Source organism: Accipiter gentilis, chromosome 10 (assembly GCF_929443795.1).
Source record: "Accipiter gentilis chromosome 10, bAccGen1.1, whole genome shotgun sequence".
Classification (NCBI taxonomy): Eukaryota; Metazoa; Chordata; class Aves; order Accipitriformes; family Accipitridae; genus Astur; species Astur gentilis.
The window spans coordinates 33,088,957-33,102,413 of NC_064889.1; the positions used below are offsets into that span (position 1 = coordinate 33,088,957).

General features: G+C 60.8%; 1 protein-coding gene across 4 annotated transcripts in view; it reads left to right on the forward strand.

Moving 5' to 3' along the window:
* Window positions 1–393: 393 nt before the first annotated feature.
* Window positions 394–13,457, forward strand: part of CASKIN2 (CASK interacting protein 2) — a 35,625-nt gene continuing 22,561 nt past the window's right edge. For 3 of the 4 annotated variants that reach the window (XM_049813511.1, XM_049813514.1, XM_049813512.1), the window contains exons 1-2: window positions 395–594; window positions 2,878–3,591. In XM_049813511.1, coding sequence (XP_049669468.1) covers window positions 3,498–3,591 — 94 coding nt within the window. In that variant the 5' untranslated portion in view covers window positions 395–594; window positions 2,878–3,497. Of the gene's footprint in view, window positions 595–2,877; window positions 3,592–13,457 lie in introns of all 4 variants that reach the window. The other variant, XM_049813510.1, reaches the window with a different exon arrangement.

The following is a 13,457-nucleotide window of genomic DNA, read 5'->3' on the forward strand; positions in this document are numbered from 1 at the left end:
CCACCACCCCCTCCCGCGGGGCTGGTCCCGGACCACCGGGTCAGTCCCGGGTCGAGAACTGGGTACTTCCCAGCGGGGCCGGTCCCGCACCACCGGCTCGGTCCCGTACCTTGCCGGTCCCGGACCGTGTGGGCTCTCAAAGCGAGCCTTTTGCCCGGGAGCCCCAGGGGCATTCCCCGGTCCGGTGCGGGGCGGGAGCGGTGCCGGTGCGGCGCGCTGCCGCGGCCCTGCCCCTGCCTAAATCTGCCGGCGCATCACGGTGAGTGACAGCAGCCCCGGCCCTGCCCAGCCCGCACAACCCGCCGGGCTTTTCCAATCAGGCCGGGCCGGGGAGGGATTTCCTGCCGGGACGGGGCCAGCCCGAGCGGGACTTTGCCGAGCGCCGCGCCGCCCTGCGAGCCGGGCAGCCGGGACCGCGCCGCTCGGTCCGGTCCCGGTCCCGCTCCGCACGGCTCGGCAAGTTGCGGCTCGGCAAGTTGCTGCTCGGCTTGGCTCTGTACTTCTCGTCGTGGCTTGGTCCGGAGCGGTACCGCACGGCGCGGTCCGGTTCGGTCCGGTGCGGCTCGGTTCGCCCCGGCTGGGAGCGCCGGTCAGGTGAGTGGGGCCGCCGGCTGCGGGGCTCGGGCCGCTCGTAGAAGCAGCGGAGCAACCCGTCTCGGTGGGGGTAAAAATTCTCCCGAGCCCTCCCCGAAGGAGGGAGCGGCCCAGTCCGGGTCCCGGGGGTCTCGGGACGGGGGCGGTGGGGGGGACGCGGAGGCGCGACGGGTGCGCCTATCGCTGCCTGCCCGGCCGGCCTCGCTGCGGCGGCGGGCAGCGCGGGGCTTCCCGGGGGCCTCCCGGGGGAGGTGAGCTTCCCCCGCCCGCCCCTTCGGGACCCAGTCTTGGTGCCTACTGCTCTTTCGCATCTTTCCTTCTCCACTTACGTAATTGGTTTGTTGTTGTTTTGTTTTGTTTTGTTTTGTTTTCTCCTCCTCTCCCTCCTTTTTCCCGGCGCCGCCGTTGGCTGCGGGAATGTTTGGGATACTTTGGTTCTCCAGGTGGATTCCTGGGCTGGAGGCTCGGCTCGGCTCCGGTGGGAGGGATGTTTGCTGTTGCTTTTCCAGCTTTGTGAGTTTCTCAACTTTTACCTTCACTGCTGCTCCTCTCTCTCGAGGCTGTGAAGAGGTGGAGGTCTGTATTTGGAGCTCTCAGTATCTCCGAGTTATTTGCTGAGCCTCGTGTGCTCCGGGAGAAGTAGAAGCAGTATGGGGCTGTTTTCTAAGTGAGGCCGTGCAGACTTTTTTAATACATGAGTAAATAGTTTCAGCGCCCTCACGCTCACTTTTTGTGCTTTTGAAGAGCAGCACAAAGTGGGATGCAGTGCATAGGGTTAAATGAAATAGTTTTGAAAACGGTGTAATGCAGGAGGTTTCGGGAGGAGATTTGTTTGTGGCAAGAGGTTAGTCTGAGTCAAGTGGCTGAAACTTTGTTGTTACGTAGATAAGCTGGTGTGGGTGCTCAGTGGATGGATGTGGGGAGGTGACAGCTGACCTCGGTGGGCACTGGCCTCAGTGCCTGGTACCAAGCCCTCAAGCAGCCCCCGTACTGAGGGGCTCATCAGCTAAATGAACTGTGGGCCCCAGGGGAACAACGATGGGGGCAGAACCCCTCAGCCTGGTGTGGGAATCTCAGCATCCCCTTGTCCCAGAAGCTAAGCTGGCACTGGAGCATCGCCTCTCCTGCTTCCCTGAATACCACTGCACCCTGGGGAGCCCATGGGGGGGTCTGTGCTTGTGGGCAGCTGCAGCTTCTAGCTTTACCGTGGGTGGGCTGAGCAACGCTGTGCCATGGGACGCCCCTTCTGTTTTTGCCCCAACCCAGGCAGGACCTCTCTTCCCCCTGTTGCCTTCTCTCCCCTGTGGCTTCCATCCTTAAAATGGTGACCTCAATTGCTTGGAGGAAGCGACACCCGCTATTATATAAACGGCTGAGGGTGAGCGCTCTGGGAAGGGAGACGGCATGCCTGAGCCATGGCGGGGGAACTGGAGCCAGTTCCGATGCAGCCCGGATCGGCACAGGGGGAGTTGCAGGGTGATCTGGTGACGGCCTTGCAGCTGGCACGGCGCGTGCTCCCTGCCCTCCTGCGCACACGCTCCTCCCCGGGCGTTGGAGCAGCCTGCCAGTTGCATGGCCCTGAACCAGGAGGGATTTTCTTGCCACCCAGTTTGGGCAGCCCAGGCGCAGCAGGGGAGAGCGTCGGCTGGGAGGTGTGAACTGCTGCCACGGAACCCCATGCCCTCTCTGGGGTATCCCAGCTGGCCAGGATGTGGGCTTGATTCTGTTCTCCTGAGCATGGTTGTGCTGCTGAATTACACCCAGTTCCTTACTTGGGCCAGAGAGAGCTTGTGTAGTGGTTAAAGACTGTCTTGGGTCCCAGGGCACTGAGCTTCATGGGTGATTTGGAGGGCGAGGGTGTACACCTGCATGCGAGGGGAATAGTGCTGGGCAGGCTGACTCACTCCTATGGGCTGCAGAGCACTTTGGCTAAACCTCTCCAGCTCCATCCCTTGGGTGCTGCCACCAGGAAAGGAGAGGGGGAGATGCTGTAGTGCCCCGAGCCCCGCGTGCTGCCTTTAGGGAGGGGAGAGTGTGTGCGGCCCCAGGGGGACGGGGAAGGAGCTGTACTTTTGTCCTGCTCCTTGGCTACCCCCCAACAGCACCCTCGGGAGGTTTCTTCCACAGGTTCTTCCTTCTCCGTTTAACACGAGGACGAGCCAAGTCCCGCCAGGACTAAATATAGTCAAAGTATTCGTTCTTCAGTGCGGATACAAAAGCTGTTGCGACGGAGCCGGGAGGTAAATGGCCTTCGAGGGCTGACTCTGCTTTTCCCCTCTGCAGGTCCTGGGCTGCCACGCCAGGGCTCGGCCGTGCACAGGGCTCCCCAGCGTGGCTGCAGCGCTGTCGCCAAGAGGAATGCTGAAACGAAGGGGCTAATGAGCACCAGAGAGGGAGGATCTATAACTTCCAGATGGCGACGAGCCCATAATCCCTTTGGGAAGAATTAGGGACTCATCAGCACAGCAGAGGCTGGCGAGGGGAGCAAAGCACGACACGTCTGGCTCCGGGAGCGCTGCGAGAGGCTGAGGGCATCCTGATGCCGACTGCACTGGCCATCCTGCCCCGAGCCACCTGGCTTGGTCTTGCGGAGCTCTGGTGCTGCCAGGAGCCTGTCCCTAGGTGCTGAACTATTTCTCGTTTTAATTGATCGCATGTTCTCCAACCAAACCCCACCCGGGTCCTGCTCCTCCCGATGCAGAAATGGACTTCTGCCCTTAACAGAAAGACTTTCTCCTTCTGGTTTTTATGTCCCATGGGATTGTAAAGCATCTTTCTTGCTGGATTTCATCATCTGTCAAAGTGTGTTTTGAGGAATTAGGGGCTTATTCTCATGGCTCTATAAACCTCCAGGATCCAAGGGTCTCTGCCGTCTGTGCTGCCACTGCTCCCACCTGTCTGCGATGGGGCGAGAGCAGGAGCTAATCCAGGCCGTGAAGAACGGGGACGTACCCAGTGTGCAGAAACTGGTGGCCAAGATCAAGGCATCCAAGAGCAGTGAGTACACTGGTGCAGAGCTGTGGGCTCCCTCTCCCCAGCCGGGCACTGCTGCCTGTCCCAGTGTGTGAGTCCTGGCAGCGGGCTCGGTGCCATCCAAGCCAGGGTGCAAGTGCTGGCTCTGAACCCCGGTGCATGAGTTATGCTGTGGCCGGAGGCAGGAGCGCAAGCGCAGCCCATGCGGATGAATGACCTGGCTGTAAGCGATCCTCCCTGCAGGGCTGGGGTTCCCCTTGGGCTCAGGGCCAGGAGCCCTGAAGCTTGGGCCACTGAGCAGGGGTGGGTGAAGGAAAACAGCGGCGGTGGAGGGAAGCGAAGCCACTTGAGGGGGGGACGCTGCTACAAAGGGTCTTTAGCGATTGCCACTCGCTCCTGGCTGTATTTATCTTGTGAAAAATTATCATCCCAGCCAGTCAACTGGAACCAATCGTCAAGCCTTGAATTTCAGTCTGGTAATGTTTAACCCTTCAGCAGGGCTGTTTTCTTGCACACGCTCTCAGAAAGGTCAGTGGCAAGCATGGCTCAGAGCGAACGTCGCGGTCTTGGGGGTCCCCAAGGGCACTGGGGTCCTGCAGGCACCGCATAGCATCTGGAGGAGATGGGAAGGGTAGCAAGGTGGTGGAGCAGATCATGGCCAGTGGCACGGTGCCCTTGTAGAGAGCTGAGCTCCTGGCTGCTTTTCATGACCTAATGAGAGAAGGAGACTGGGAAAAGTAAATAAAAGGGCTCTCAGTGTGGTCATGGTAGGGGGAAGGTGCACAGCACCTGCCTGGGCTGTGAGAGCTGCTCTGGGTTGGGGGGTGTGGGACCCCCTGCCAGGGCTGCATGTCATGGGGGGTCTCATGGGGTCTCCTAAGGTTTCTTAGGAGCAGCTCAGGGAGGGGAAGCTGGTGCTGAGAAACGTGAGTTAGGCTAGGGATTATAAATGCTAGAAGGGCATTAACTCCCCTGGGTCAGCTACTGGAAAGCTTTGACTGGGGCCAAAACTTTGCAAGTCTGGACTGCTGGGCATGCAGGAAGGCTGGAGGCCACCTCCATCCCGGAACAGGGGGTGCTTGGTGCCTGCTCTCTGGGTGAAGGGACTGGGTGCCATTGCCCATGCTTGCAGCTCAGGGACTGCGCCTGTATGGGGTCCCTGAGCTGGAATGAGAGAGGTTTGCCTGTGCAGGCGGGTTGAAGGACGCCTCCAAGGCAATAAATAACATCAGAATGTGAGCGTCCTGCTGGCTGATGCAGCCCCATTCCCCTGAGCTGGTCTCCCATGGCCAGGCAGTGTGGGCAGGCTGGGGTGCCCTTGGCTCTCTTCCTCCTGTGCACCTGGAGGGGTGAAGTTATACTTGTTTCCTCCAGTCCCTTCCAGTAACTCTCCTAGTGAAACCCCGTCTGTGTTTTCTCTCTGGCATCTTCCCCTCCCTCTAGCCGTGGGGCACCCACGTGAATGTGTGTGTTTAACTCCCCCGCTGCAGCGGCGTCAGCAGCTCCCTCTGCTTATTTTCATTTTATTCCTTTATAAGGAGGAGGGTGCAAAAAGCCCAGACCCCTGCAAGGCCACTGCTGCAAGCCCTCGATGGGGCTCCTGTGCTGGACCCACTGTGGAGGCTTGCCTGGTCCCAGGGGCTCATCCCTGGCATGGAGGGGATCGCTGCTCCTCGTCCCTTATGGTTCCCCATCTCTCCTCTCACCGATGCCATGTGAGCCAAGCATTTGCTGCTCATTAAAGCGCCTTTTCCATATGACAAGCTGAGATGCTGATTATATATATATTTTTTTCAAAATCCCTCTAAGAGCCCTTCTGCTGTCTCAGTGGATTGGGAGCTTGGTCGCTGTGATCAGCCCTCTGGGTCTTCCTGTGCCTAAAAAAGTCACTGCACGTAAGCAAAAATCAAAGTGCCGGTCCCAGCAGCGGGAACTTCAGGGACACGTTTAATATTCACCATGTGCAGCCCTCCTCCCCGCGCAAGCGCTGCTGTACAAGTGGGTCACAGCACCTATTATTATAAGGCGGTGGGGCGGGCAAGGAGAAAGTTTTGGGGGCAGGAGGGGAAGGGCAGGTGAGGGCAGACATCCTGCCTGCGGGAAGGGGATGTTGGGTCGATGCTGTGGTCACTTCTGCAGCCAGGGAGGGGGTCTCCTCCAGGAGAGCCAGGCTGCTCCTGCTGAGCCAGCCGTGCTTTGCTGAGGTTCCCTGGCGCAGCAATAGAAACGTCCCGCTTTTTAATTTCCTTCTCTCTCTCCCTCTCTCCTCCCCTCTGCGTCGGAGCGCTGCAGAGTTTAATTGAAATTGTTAAACGACCCGTCACGGCTTTGGCCTTTCTCCCCAGCGATCAATCATGTCCCCGGCTTGGCCGTGCTCACCAACAATGCGCCAGTTGGCCGGGCCGGGGTGGCCGCCGCGGCACCGATGGGCTGGGGCTCCCAGGGGAGGCGAGAGGCAGAGCCCCCCCGCCGGCTGGGGCTCTCGTCTCTGGGAAGGGGTGACGGCTCCTGGAGCTGGACGGTGCCTGGCAGGGTTTGGGTGTCCCCATCCCGGCTGTGCAGGGCTAAGGGGCAGGGGCTGGGAGGATGCTGGGGTGATGCTGGTGGGCGGGGGGGTGCGATTCCCCAGTGATGGCCGTGGGCTGGAGGGAACTATGGAAGGCAATGGGAGCTGGACTTACTGTTTGCCTTCCTTGAGGGAGTGGTGAAGGTTTGTGTTTAAACGTGTGCGAAGTGCAAAGAAAGGGCAGCAGCTGAGCAAACTGGTGTTAAACTCTCAAGGACAAGGGAGTAAAGCCCTGCCGGGGTTCAGCTGCTGCCTCAGGGAGGTTCGGCCGGCTTTGGCCAGCCACTTGCCCCGTTTCACTAGTGACTTACCTCATTTCACCAGCTATGTTGGGGTTTTCCAGACCTTGGATATATCAAGGACAGGGGTGGGCGCCTGGGACTCAGCTGTGTCTGGGCTGTGACCTACCTAGTAAGTTGTTAAATGGCAGCAAAGCTCGCAGTGGGCCTTGGCTTTATCCCCGTGCCTGGGTTGGTGCCCCTCATTGCTGCATGCCGGCAGCACAAAGCGCAGCAAGTTTTTCCCAAGAGCAGTGCTGGCCCTCGGATGCTGCTGTCACCCATCCAGCTGGGCAGGAGTGGGACAATGCTGCTCCACATGCTGTGAGACTGCAGCAGGCAGATGTGGGATAACTTGCTCCCTCCTCCCCCCTTAAATTTCCTACTAATCCCTAGTAGCTATTTCAGCTTAAGCCTCGAAGCGTGAGGTTTAATATCTCTCCTGTGATTTGTTAGCCTTTGCCACCAGCACTCTGTGTCCCCATCCTCTGCAGAAACACCCACCCTCCCTTCGTGTCCTGATGGGCTTTTTCCTTCTCTCAGCGGCAGCGGGTCCACAGCTGTTTGGGGAAGAAGTTGATCGTTTTTGCAGTTTGGGGGTTATTTTGCAATGATGTTGGATGTGCCTTTGTGGCAGTCGGCAAGCCTGGCATGCCGTCCCCCCTCACCGAGGAGGACCATCCTCTTCTTCACTGCTGCTCCTGAGGGAAGTTTGTCTCAAGCTCTGGCTGCTCTGTGTGGTCTGGCTGCGGAAAAGAGCCAGCACCAGCCTCGGGCAGGATCCTTATCATTTCAGGCTCTGTTACACCCGACGGCTTTCCCTGCTGGCGGTGGCACAGGGATGTCTGGGCACCCTGCCTGCTCCGGTCCTGCCCCAGGCCGTGCAGGCGGCTGGACCCAGCTCTGCCACCAAGCCCAAGTATGGCCCTGGCCACATCCCTTGAAGCCCAAGCTTCGAGGACAAGTTCCCAAGCGTCCTCGGCTGTGTCCTCCCCTCCTCTCCCTGCGCGCTGTAGGTCTGACGGGCTGGACCGGCTTCGCAGCCGCACGCCTGCTTGGAAAGGCCACGGGCACGCCTGCGGAGAGACGCCGAGAAACTCTGCCGAAACGGGCAAAACTCCCTCTTCCGCCGAGACTGAGCCAGGAGCAGGGCGAGGCGCTGTGCCCAGGGGAGCCCGGCTGGCGGCGGCCCCGTGCCGGGGACCCCACCGCCCCGCAGCCTGCCAAAACCTGCTTTTGAACCAGCCTGCAGTGGGTGGGTGGGAGGGGGAGAAAAGAGGCTTCAAAGGCTCCAGCGAGTGTGGCGGCTGTGGGGATGGATGGCGGCAGGGCTGCAGCTGCGCAGCACGGGGGGGTCCATCCTTCCTTCCTCCTCCCGCAGGATGGGGGTATTCTCCGGTAGCCTGGTGTTCGCTTGGTGGGTTTTCCCATCCGCATCCTGGTTGTCCCAGCTCATGGAGGGGTTTAGCCCCTTTTTTTTCACCTCTGTCCCCAGGAAGGAAAAGCCCCCATGCAGGCAGCAGCGGTGAAAGGAGTGAATGGGTAGTTGCTTTTCAAAGCTGGCCTCTAACGGGTGTTGTGTTTGGAAAGGGGCCCGGCTGCTGCCGGTGTGCCCAGAGCTGGAGAAAGCGTCACCGTGTCGAGCGTGGGAGATAAGGCACGAGCAAACAGTGTCACATAGGGAGATGGAGGAGGCTGTGCTAAGCATCGCACAGCTTCCTCAGGGCGCCCAGCCCTGCACCCCTCTGTGCCCAATCTCCCCATGTCCCAGGTCTGTATTTCTGTCCCCAGCCTTTGAAAACCCGTTGGCAGGGCAGCCTGTGGCTCCTTGCTGTCAGCCTAGGCCACCTGTAGCTGCCTTTTCCCTGCCTGGGTAAAAGAGTAGGGGAGAAAAAAGGGCTAATTCTGGGGAAGGGGATGAGCGTGGGGTTTGTTGGGGCTACTCCAGCCCATGCTACCTTCCCTTGGGGATGTCCCAGGGACTTGCCAGTCTTTCAGTGGGATGCAGAGGTCCCTCAGGGCCGTGGACAGAGCCAGGCTGGTGGCTGTCCCCAGTGTTGCAGGCAGGAGGCTGAGGTTTGGGGCAGAAGGGAGATTTCCATCCTTCGGGCACTTCCCAGTGACTTGGCCCAGACCGGGGTCTCGGCTCCCCCTTCCTGAGGGCTGCGGAGGCTGTTTTGGCTGCCTGACTCAGAAACACGGGACGTTTTGGATGATGGCAGCTTGAAGGCAGACAGGGAGGGCAGCCCCGAGCCGTGGGACGGCATGTGCCTGGCTGCCGGCGGCACACGGCCGCCGTAATGGGGACAGTGCTCCCCAGGGCTGCATCCAGGCAGGGAAGGAGGGAACACAGCAAGGACACTGCTGGCACAGGCATCCCGTCCTTCGTATGGGGTCGGGGACGTGCTGGGGGCATGGGGCTGGTTGCAGGCAGGAGGGAGCTGGTGGATAAAGACTTTCCAGGTGGCAGTAACCTATGCAAAAAGGCAGTCAGCCCCGCAGGTTTGAGGATGCTGTGTGCACGCTGCTGGCGCTCGCCAGCTTTCTACCATATGGGAGAGGAGTTGCTTTTAGGTGAAAACATCATCACACTCTTCCTCCTCCTCACTCCCCTACAGGGCTGCTGGGTCCAAAGATCTTGGCTGCGACCTAGAAAGGCGTTGCAACATTGTCCCCGTTTAGGACAAGTAGGTCCCTGTGGACCATGACGGCATCACCAGCATCACTCCTGCCACCTCTCTGTCAGGATCCCAGTGCTGCAAGAAGGTTTCCCTGGGAAGGCGGGAGTGAATTATCGGATCCCAGCAGCGATCAACAGCATCTCCCATGGAAGATGGTTTCCAGCCGGCCAGGAATGCGCGGTAGTGTGCTCCCAGCCGGCTGGAAACCATCTTCCATGCAGCATTGTCCCGGCAAGAGTTAAAAGAGGGGCTGGATGCCGTGCGTGTGTGTGTGCATGCACGCGCCCTGCTTTGTTTTTAAAAGCGCCTCGGCTGGCCTGGCCCCCCGCCAGACCCAGGGCCCGCCGCTGGCAAAAACTCCGGCAAAGGAGTATGAAAGGGGCAGAAACTAAATAACAATAAACCACCTTTTTCTGGCTGCTCTAGCAGGCGAGGGGGTGGGGAGGAGCTGTAACTGCTCCGGCTCCCTCAAATCCCATCCTGGCTTCCCCAAAAAATCATGCCTGGGATGGAGAGGGAGGGATCTGCTTGAACCTTGGGGCTGCAACATCTCCTGGGCCTTGCTGAGGTGTCCTGGTGAGTCACAGACCTGTCTGGAGATGCCCGAGCTGCTTGGAAATGGCTCTGCCGGGATGATCTTTACCCTCCCGGGGAAGGGCTGGACACCCTCACCCATCCCTCGCTCCTGCGGGATGCCTGGGGCTGCGGCAGCCTGTGCCTGGGGTAGGCGCGCAGGCACCCTGAGCCATTTGCAACCCCGGGGAGAAAGGCCGGAGCTGCAACCGAGCAACAGCTTCGATGGCAAGATAAGGGAGCAGGGAAAACCTGCGCGCGCTGCAGGTACGCGGCTCCCGCAGCATCCCAGGCCTGGTGCAACACGTCCGGCTGCGCTTCCGCCAAGCCCTGCCAGCGCCGGCGCCGCTCCCCCACCGGGCCCCAGCCAAGGCTGCGCAGAGAGCACGTGGCCCCCGGCGCTGCCGCTGTGCCCGGACCCCCACCTCGACCTCCCCTGGGTGCCATCCTGGGAGCCAGAGCCTGTATCGGCCGACCCCGGTGGGCGGCTGTACCGTGAGGGGTGAAAACTCCCCGGGTTTCGTAATACCGCCGGCGGCGGCCACGGGCACGGCTGGTTGCGTAAGGCGCCCTGTCTGCTCACGAAGGGAGTCGGCAAGCACGGCGCGGGCGTCGGGTGCCCGGCACGGGGGTGCCCCCGGCAGCGGGGCTGACTTGGGCTCTCCCACCCGCTTTGCAGGTGCCTTTTGCCCCCCCTTGGGGTGTTGGTCTCAGGGTCTGGCTGGCTCCCTGCCCTCGCTCCCCACCTTGAGCAGCCCATCTTGGAGCATCGTCTTGTTTCTTTGCTGGGACGGGCATGGCTAAGCCTGAAGGGGGTTTTCTAGCTGGAGCTGAATTGGATGCAAACAGCAAAAGGGAGACCGTGGATTGGGAGCCCCGTGGACCTTCCCCTCCTGTGGGTGTCCTCTCTCCCCGGGCAGGACACCCAACTCACAGCCTGCATGGGCCCTTGGGGACCTCCCCAGATGCGTCCCCGCCACGGCGAGGCCATGTGAGCAGCACTTGCCTCGTCAGCCTCCAAAAAGGGCCAGAGTCCTCCCTGGTGGCTAATCATTGCCAATGCGGGGGATGCAGGTACATGGTGGGCCCAGCTGCCAGCGTGGGGGCTGTCACAGCCATGGCAGCGGGGATTGCTCTGGTTGGTCGGTCTGAAGCAGCTCAGGTTTGGTTTTGTTGGGCTGATGCAGGTGGGAAGGGCTGCATGAACCCTCTTGCCTTCCCTGAATAAGCACCTGCTAATCCTGCTGGGTTTAAAAGAAGGGAAACGCTCCTCCTTGCAGGGGAAGAGGCTCCTGCACAGATAGAGGAGCTGCCTCTGACCCTGCTCTGTGTCTCCAAACCCTGAGGGCTGCTCAAACTTCAGGGGAGCCCTCAGCTTTCTCCTCAGTGGTGCTGTGGCACAGACAGCTCCCTGTCTCGGAGCATCTGTCCCACTGGTTATATTTAGCAGCATGTGCTGGGCTGCACATAGATGTCCTGGAGCTGCTTCTCCATTCCCTCCACCCCAAACCTGGTGTGGACATGGTGGGGTCCAGCTCTGAGCCCCCAAAGTCATGGCTCTCCTCTGTCCTGCTGCAGCCTGCTCCGAACACCTGCGGCTTTGCAGGGCTAAATTCACACTGGGTGTCGATGTCACCCGTCAGTATTGTCCTGGATAAACGTCTCCTCCCAGGAGCAGTGCAGGTGGGTGCCTCTGCTCATCCAGGGACAACTTGGGCACTCAGATGGGGATCGGCACGTGGCCATCAGTCCCCTGAGCCCCCACACGTGGCCGGCCACGTGCTTGCAAAGCCAGCGCCTCGTCGGCCGGGAAGGGACGTGCAGCTTCCAGGGCTGGTTTGCTCTCCCAGTGCTTTCCCAGCAGGGTTGGCATGGCTCAGAAAGCCGTTTGCTGGTGGGGCCTGGGGGTGAGGCAACCTGCCGTGATTCCCTGACCGGGGTGGGGGGCACAGGGTGCCACAGGAGGGGTGGCACGGTGCAAGAAGGGGTGCCATTTCCTATGAAAAGGAGCCAAGGGAGGTGGGGGGACACTTTTTTCTCCTGTCCACCCCCGTCTTTCTCCCTGTCACACTCCCCCCCCCCCGCAATGCTGCGAGGCAGCAGGCGGGGGTTTCTGTGCTCAGCTCCCATGTCCTGCCTCCTCCGCCAACTCGGGCTTGCCGGGGCCATTCCCGACACGCACCCGCCGTGCTGGAAAGGCGTAAACAGATCGGGTTGCCGGCAGGGGTCCAGGGAGCGGGCAGGCCTTGGCTTGCATCCCACCACTGCTGGGTCGTGCTGGGGTGTGGGGAGCGCCGAGGCAGGGGGACGGGATGGAGGGGGCCGACCTGGCGGTGGGGTCCCTGCGGGAAGCTGGGCACGACCTTGGTTTCATGAGGGGATGGGAATGCTCCCCCTGCCTCGGTTTACCTCTGGTGCTAAGGTAGGCCTGCTCTTTAGGGGTTTGGAGGTTTTGATGTGCTGCCCCGCAACCCCCTTCCCTGTCGCCGTGTGGGAAGCTGCTGACCAGAGCTCACCCTGGACTGGGGGTCCTTAGATCCAACCCCCACCTTATCCATCACAGTTGTATTCTGATGCCTTTGACCTTGCTGTAAATCAGCCCTTGTCCCTCCTGTAGTGCGTGGGGGGACGGGGCTGCTCCATGTCGCCCTTGTCCCCAGCTGGTCCCCGAGCAGCTGCCGGCCGGCTCCAGTGCCTGGGCTGGGCGATGGGAGGAACTTGCCACCCTCCCTGCCGGCCCTGGAGCAGCTGGGATGAGGGGAGGGGGGCAGGAACGCAGCACCCGGAATAACTCAGCAGCCGCCGAGGCCCCCATCGGGATGGCGAGACGGGCGTGGGGTCCTGGTGCAGGTTCCTGCTTCCACCACAAGGATGGGGAGATGCCTCTCCTGGGACATACAGCGTCACCGGCTGCTAAGTGCATTTATTGGCAATTGCTGCTTCCACCTGGGGACACGCAGGGTGGTGCAGGGTGTCGTAGCGACAGAGCTGTCGTGTCCCTCTCCTGTACCCTGCAGATGGGGTCCCGGGGGAATCCTTCACTGCTGCAGCTGGACAAAAACATTCCGTTCCAGCCAAGGCACAAGAAGAGCGCCACCGGCCAGGTGCTCAGCAGGATTTTGGCGATGGCTTCTCCCACTTTGTGGCATTGCCCGGCAAGCCAGAAACCTGGGCGGGCAGCCAGAGGGTCTGACCCGGCTGGCGAAGAGCCCTCACACTGGGCACAGGCAAAGCTACACTGCCCTCCCTGGCCTTGGCAGGGAAGGGAGAGAGCAGCGGTGGGTTCATCTCTCTCAAGCTGCTTGTCCCAGGCTGGAGGGAGCTTGGCTGGTGCCCACTGGGGACAGACCCGTCCCTGTCCCCTTCCTGCTGGCAGCAGCATGGAGCAGCCAGGCAGTTCCTGCTTGCTTTTGTAGGCAACCTTGCGCAGCAGATGGGAGCAGCAAGGAGAGACGGGTGCCCTCCGTACCCTTGCCACCACCGGAGAGAGGATTTGGAGAGGGATCCTTCCCATTCCTCATGGCTTGGGAGCACCGAGCAGCCACTGCTGGGCGAGATCCTCTTTCTCTTTCCCAATGCAGATGCCATGAATGGCTGCAGCACCATGGCATCTGCGGGAGAAGTTGCCCGTCCAGCATCCCTTGGGACCAGCAGGAGCTGGAGGCCACATTTTGGCTTTGTCCAGGAGGGAAGGAAATGGTTTGCTCAAGCTGCTCAGATCTGGGCTGCAATTCAGGTGGAGCCGGATAGCCTGTGCATCGTTTGCTGGAAGGCGGCTGTAGGAAGCAAAGA